Below are 7,398 nucleotides of genomic sequence, written 5' to 3'. Positions count from 1 at the left end.
CATTAAAATGCCCCCAAAATTTTATTTTCCTTTGTTTTCTGTCCATTTTTTCCTCAAACAAATTTTTGGGCCCTGAAAACTTTTGTGTGAATCAGACACTTTTTATTTAACAAACCTCCCAAACCTCGAATGATCGATCCTATATAATCCCCAAAAAGATTTTCAAACCCAAAATAATTTTTTTTCCCAAGATCAATCATTTAAATCAAGTTGAAACTACATATTCGATAAACTTACATTTAATTTTTAAGGGTTAAAGCCACCTCCTTTGCCAAGGGCTAGGATGCGACATTTTGTAAATCCGATTTAAAGAAGAAAAGTAGAACCTGACCGGAAAGAATCTAGGCAGGAAAAAGAATTAGAACTCTTCTGCTTTTCGTAAATTATTGCCAAATGGAAAGAGACCCAAAAAAATTTTTTTCCTAAGAGAAAAAAGGGAGATCATCCGTGAAATCAAATGTATATATCTCGTTCTGTGATAAAGGGTTGTGCGAAATTTTTTTGTATTGATACCAGACGCCATTGCCCGTGCAGTGGAATGAAAATTTTGGGGGGGGCGAGTAAATGTCCCGAAAAAAAAAGGGCCCCACAACAAGGAAAAAATATAAAAAAGGCCTAAAAATTTTGAGACATCAACTCTTTCCTAAATTGTGATCATCCATATCCTTCCAGCTTTTTTAAAATGTCAATTGACTAATTTGATATATTTCTTAAATTTACTTCTTTATATTTTGAACAACTTGGACATTTTCCATAGCGTATTTTACCCTTAACTCTCGAGGACGGACTTTTTAGACCTAGGAAACTTTGTGCACACAGTTTAAAAAGTAGTTCTTCAAAGACATTTAGCCTATGGGGCCGGAGTTTATCCCTGTTTCTATAGACCGAATGCCAACGATGATGTCACAAATATATTTTCCGCGATTGATTCCCTTGAGTCGAGTACCCTCTAACTTCCGATCGCTTAGTTTACATTGGGAACTTCGGCCGAGTCAACCCAAATCTTTCAAGATGCCGAAGATTTGTGGTGTCTATGGATATAAAATATTATAGTCTAAAAAATGAAAGTGCAAACTTTTTTTGGGATTCCGTCCGTAATATAAAAAAGAAGGAAGCTCAATTTTGGAGCTAAACATACAAAAAGAAACGGCAATAGCTGAAAAACCGTCAACAGATCAGATATCACAATTGGGGAAAAAGCTAATACCACCATCAAGTGTTTTGATCACTTTGTCCCCGGGTAAGATCGTTTCCCCAACGTAAGAAGTTTTTTTCTTTTTCTACTTGTATTAAGTGAGTTTGATGCAAATACTTTTTTTTTTTGTTTTTCTTTTTTTTGCTGTTTTTTTTCTGTGTGGGTTTTTGGGTTTTTTAAGAAAAAATAAATTATCGTGTCCCCGACTCGACGCTTCTTTGTTCTCTCTTTTTCTCTCTCTCTCTCTCTCTCTCTCTCTCTCTCTCTCTCCTTCTATCTTTTCTATCTATCTATCTCCTTCGAATTCCATTCAACAATTTTAGATTTCTGATATGTTCCTCATGTGATTGTGGGGGGGCAAGAAAATTGTGGACTCCCGCCGGTCGGAGAAATTTTTATTTCTTGTCGTTTCCTTTCGGTGTTATTTTTTGGGGGTTTTTTTTGGGGGGGGGGGGGGGGGGGGGGGGGGGGGGGGGTACTAAGTAAATATTTAAATTTTTTAATCCGGACAGGAGAATAGAAAAAGAATGGCCTTTTATTTTATTTCTTTAAAGATCGAGGTTTCTGGTCTGTGCCAATTCCTAGTCAAAGTTTTATTATCATTGCCAGTAGTTAAAACTATGACACTTACAACTTTCTAAAACGTTGATCCATCTATTAAAACCGTTTGTAGAATATAAAGTACATGTGTGATAAGGTACTTTTTTCAAAGCTTAATTTCCATGCGTTCACTTTACATTATGCTAATTTATTGTCACATAATTTCAATTGACGTGTAACATTTTAAAATCGTGTCTGTCATTTTTCTTTAGCTTCATAAAATGCCTGGCCAACAAAACATTGGTAAAAATACTCCTCTTAGAGGGACCATATCATTCCAAAAGTGCCTGACTGTGACATGTAGGAAATTGTCTAGAACGGTAGTATCATATTCTTATTCATTGTCTTACAAGGCAAATCGTATAAATGAGGGTAACAATTTTTGGTGCATTTCGTATTGATACAGATGATATTTATCAAATTTGGATTTTTCATGAAAATCCACAGTTTGTTAGTTGCCTTTGGCGAGTCTTATATCTGATATTATACGAACATCGAAGGTCGCCACATGGAAGAAATGTACTTTAATCAAGAGATTGAACCGTGTAAATAGGTGTAAAATGTCAAAAAATAACTCCCTTATTCATTTACCGCATACTCTCTAAAGCGTGAAACGTAAATAGCAATTACTTGCTACCCTTCGGATAGAACGCTAGTCTATCACAAAGTACTTCCCGCCAGATCTAGCAGACCCGCTACCCACTCACTGCACCCGGGATCGATCTCGATCCCTTTGCTTGTGAAGCAAGTGCACACAGTTTGACATCTTGTTTTATTTCTATTTTGGTTAACTATGCTTAAAAGATAAGTTTCACAAATATGATCATTTCTTTTGGTTTCCTATTTCATTGACGTCAATTGGCAAACATGTAGGGATAAACCAGAAATATGGGATGAGAGCACCAACAGAGACTGAACCAGAGACTGTAGGAGGTGGGCATCAGTGGTGAACAAACCAGAGACTATGGGAGGTAGGCACCAGTGGGATGTGAACCCGTAAATGTTATAGGTGGAAACCAGTCGGGAGGGAACCCGAGACCAATCAGATATGGACACCAGTGAAAAGTAATTCTTGGACAACGGAAGTTGGATCGCCAAGATTACCGGATGTAGACATATTGTTCCAGGTTCTCTATTCACTGATTTTCCCTAAAGATAGTCTAGGATTCACTCTAAACAGGATGTGCTCTTTCGTCTCCCTGGGTTCAGTCACCATAGTGTCCACATCTCACAGTCCCAGGTTTACCCCCCACTTGTGTCCACCTATCTTGGTACCGGGGTCTCTACCCACTGGTATCCACCTCTCATAGCCCTGAATTCACTCACTCTCCACTGGTTTCCACCTTTCTGAGTCTCGGGTTCGATCCCTACCGGTGTGCATCTCCCATATTCCAATGTTTGCCTCCCACTTATCTCAACCTTCCCAGTTCCGGTTTGAAAACACCACTGGTGTCCACTTGCCACAGTTCCATGCGCACTTCCCACTTGTGACCACCCCACTAGGTGGAGCCTTGGGTCCAGTTCTTAATAGCGTCCATATTTCACATTCCCACGCCACTTGAATCTCACTCTACACTCAATTGATCATTTCCCATCGGTGTCCATTCCCATTTTTTCGGGTTCACTCCCTTATGATGTCCACCTCTCACAGTTCTGAATTCACTCCCAATTGTTGCCTACCTCCCCAAGGGTCACTTACTATTCACTTGTATCCATATCTCTGAGTCCCGCATTCGCTCCTCACGGCCGTCTATCTTCCATGTTTGATCCCAGGTTTATTCTCCACTTGTCTACCCCCACTAGTCCCAGGTTCAATCGCCTAGGTGTCGGTCGTCTACAGTCACAGGTTCAGTCCGTCCTCTTGTCAACCCAAGGTATTACGGGGTAACTTTCCACTGAGTGTCTTTTTCCTCAACCTTTCGTTCACTCCCCATAATTCTTCACTTCTCACAGGCCCTGGTTCACTCCACACTTGTATCTCATCCTACAGTATTGTATACATTCCAGGTAGGTGTCCACCTCCCATAATCCCATATTCATTACCCACTCATGGTATCCACGTCTCGATGTCTTGGTTTGTTCCCTCCTGGTGCCCACTTTCTATATTTCCAGGTTCACACCCCACTGGTGTCAACCTCAGGTAGTATCATGCTCACTCTTCTTTAAACACAGGTTTACTCTCCGTTGGTGTCCACCTTCCAACTTCGCGAGATAACTCCTCCCCCTAAATTGTGTCACCCGCTCATAGCCCCTGGTTCATTCCCCACCGACATCAACACCCCATTGACCTTGGTACACTTCTAATGGTGCCCGCCTCTCATAATCAAGGGTTCACTCCTCAATTGTCCACCTCACATAGTTCCCTAATCATTATGGTGGTGGAAACTATTTTGCTTTTAGACATGCCAACAAATGCAATTTTAATATTGAGAACTTATAAATCAGATACACCACATTCCACTCATTTTCTATGAAAAGTTTAGTATTTAGAATGCTACAATTTATGTTTTTTTTCAGTCAAATGTCAACAACAGGTAAGGAAATGTCATTTTTAGTGTTTGTAATTGTTGTGAAAGGATTGTATTTTGTATGTGTGTCTGTGTGTGTTTGTGTATGTATATGTGTTTATGGAAATGGGTTTGATTCTTTCTCTCTCACACATACACACAGAAAAAAAAACACACACACAAACATCTCGTGCCTGTGTGTATGTATGTCTATGATCAAATGTGTACTATTTAAGTGTATGTATGGAATATTTCACTACTTATGTCTCAGCACAAGTAATATAAGTAATGCCAGTTATGAGATTTATTTTAAAACAACTTAAAATGGCTATGGTTGGAATTATTTGCGGAATGAGATCAAAACGAAGTTATTAAAAAGATACAATAAATCGGAGGTAACTTTAAATTTTGTTCAACCCAGTAGCTTTCTACAGTCTAGGATAATCAAAATAGCTGCTCAACAAAGTATTGTGAGAAATATATGGACGTATTCCCAAGATTCTATGGCAGAGTAATATTTTTTTGGAAATCAGTTTCTTGTGGAGACAGCAAAATGTAATGTCGTTCAACGTTTGCCTGCAAAAGGACTACCTTTTGTAGTATCATTTCAATCTAAATTGTATATGAAGTTTGCCAAATAGCCATTTTTGTGATGTTCGCCACAAAAGAATAATTCAATTATTATTCATTTAGAAAAACTAACGAAAACATTCGATTTTAATCAGTTTCTACCAGTTGAAAAAGTCAAAATATGCTCAAAAAACTAGCCTCAATAGAAAGGCGAAATCGTTTCTGAAAGGTTAATAGTTTTAATACTCTGTTAACAACTTTGTCCACGCATTTCGACTCGTTAAAATCTATGGGTTTATATAAATAAAGCAGATTGTACATATACAACGGACTATATTCAATTTTTTAATTCATAAATTAATGTTTTAGGCCAACTTCTAAGTCTAAAGAAGGTGAGGATAGTCAATCATGGCAAATGCTGTACACAAACCTATTCCCAGAAGGAAGTCACTTTTAATATCCGACTGCACTTATATCGTGCTAATCTGAAGTAAACATCATTCGCTATGCGCTAGCATATTTGATTAAAAGTCTAGTTGTAGAGGAACACCGACAAGTAAATACATAGGACAAGACGTGAAGCCCATTTATCGCTAACATATTTTCTTACTTGAGCAAAACAGGAATCCCTTGAATTCGATATCCATATTCAATGGACAATTCATATTTATGTAACACTCGGGGGGGGGGGGGGGGGGGAATTAGGTGAATAAACGGAACTGTGACGAGAGATGAATAAAACTGTCTGTCTGCTGGAATGTAATGATGTAAGGATTGCTGAATCAGAATGAGGTCGCTGTGTAAATATTCGTGTCGAGAAAATTTGAGAAACATAATAGATATCAGAATTAAGATAGTGATGACAATGAGGAATTTGATAATAATAGTGATAACAATGATGATAATAATAATAATAATAATAATAATAATAATAATAATAATAATAATAATAATAATAATAATAATAATAATAATAATAATAATAATAATAATAAAAATAATAATATTGATGATGATGATAATAATAATAATAATAATAATAATAATAATAATAATAATAATAATAATAATAAATAATATAAAATATAATAATAACAATAATAATAACAATATAATTTATAATAAAATTGTAATAAGAATAATGATAATATGATGTTGATGATGATGATGAGGGGGGGGGGAATTAGGTGAATAAACGGAACTGTGACGAGAGATGAATAAAATTGTCTGTCTGCTGGAATGTAATGATGTAAGGATTGCTGAATCAGAATGAGGTCGCTGTGTAAATATTCGTGTCGAGAAAATTTGAGAAACATAATAGATATCAGAATTAAGATAGTGATGACAATGAGGAATTTGATAATAATAGTGATAACAATGATAATAATAATAATATAATAATAATAATAATAATAATAATAATAATAATAAATAATAATATGATAATGATAATAATAATAAATAATAATAATAATAATAATAATAATAATAATAATAATAATAATATAATAATAATAATAATAATATGATGATGAATATGAATAATAATAATAATAATAATAATAATAATAATAATAATAATGAATAATAATAATAATAATATATAATAATAATAATAATAATAATAATAATAATAATAATGATGATGATGATGATGATGATGATGATGATTTATGTATGTATGTGTGTATGTATGTAAATGTTGTACTCCATATAAATAAAGTCGCTTTGGTTACACTTAACGTATTGGGTTATTAGAACTCAAACTATATGTGGTTCAATTCTATAAGGAAGTGTGATAATGTTCTTTCAGTTGGATTACTATAAGCATTTTCAGTTGTAAACTATAACCATTATTGGGGTTTTAACCATTCGTTATTCTATAGTTAAGGTAATCCATGCTTGCTTACTTGTTCTTATAAGACTAAAACAGCTTCTATTAATTTTCTATATTGACTGTGTTGATCTTACGAGCTGCTATTCTGAGATAATCCGATAAATTAATATTTCAGGGAATTTGAATATTTACATAAATTCAAAGTGAAAAAGATTTGTGCTATAAGATCGTTTTGTACGATTCATCCAATAAAACAATCCAATTCATAAGCTATTGAGAAGAAAATGGATGTTTTTCTATTTGTTCTTAGGAAAGAGGAAAACACATCGAAATTAGGAAAAAAATTAAGAAAAAGAATATACAGGTTCACTATAACGCCTTTCCAATATTGAGATTTATTATAACTGATGTCAAGAACAGTCTAAAACTGTTAAAATATCAACATACAGATATTTTTCCTATACAACATCAATTTTTATATTAATTTTTAATTCATGTCTTTACAGACAGAATTGTTGAGAGTAAATTCAAGGGATATGGAAGAAAAGATTGGGAAAATAGAAGAAAACATAAAAAGAGACAATGAGAAAGTTACAAATGATATCAATGAAATACGTGGTGAGTGGTTTTTCCTTTCTGTACTTAATATTTGCAGAGAAAAGTGACCTTTTATTTATTTATTTATTTTT

General features: G+C 34.6%; 1 protein-coding gene across 1 annotated transcript in view; it reads left to right on the top strand.

Annotated features, from left to right (window-relative positions):
- The first annotated feature begins 2,688 nt into the window (after window positions 1-2,688).
- The window catches only part of LOC144979061 (uncharacterized), a 10,373-nt gene continuing 5,663 nt past the window's right edge, over window positions 2,689-7,398 (top strand). The window contains exons 1-4 of the mRNA XM_078925676.1: window positions 2,689-2,728; window positions 3,749-3,802; window positions 4,313-4,329; window positions 7,216-7,327. Of these exons, the coding sequence (XP_078781802.1) occupies window positions 2,689-2,728; window positions 3,749-3,802; window positions 4,313-4,329; window positions 7,216-7,327 (223 nt within the window). The remainder of the gene's footprint in view (window positions 2,729-3,748; window positions 3,803-4,312; window positions 4,330-7,215; window positions 7,328-7,398) is intronic.

Source organism: Berghia stephanieae, chromosome 8 (assembly GCF_034508935.2).
Source record: "Berghia stephanieae isolate SIO BIC M18660-M18661 chromosome 8, UCSD_Bste_1.3, whole genome shotgun sequence".
NCBI classification, from domain to species: domain Eukaryota; kingdom Metazoa; phylum Mollusca; class Gastropoda; order Nudibranchia; family Aeolidiidae; genus Berghia; species Berghia stephanieae.
Note: the sequence above shows the minus strand (reverse complement) of the source record. Positions and strands in the feature narration are given on the sequence as shown.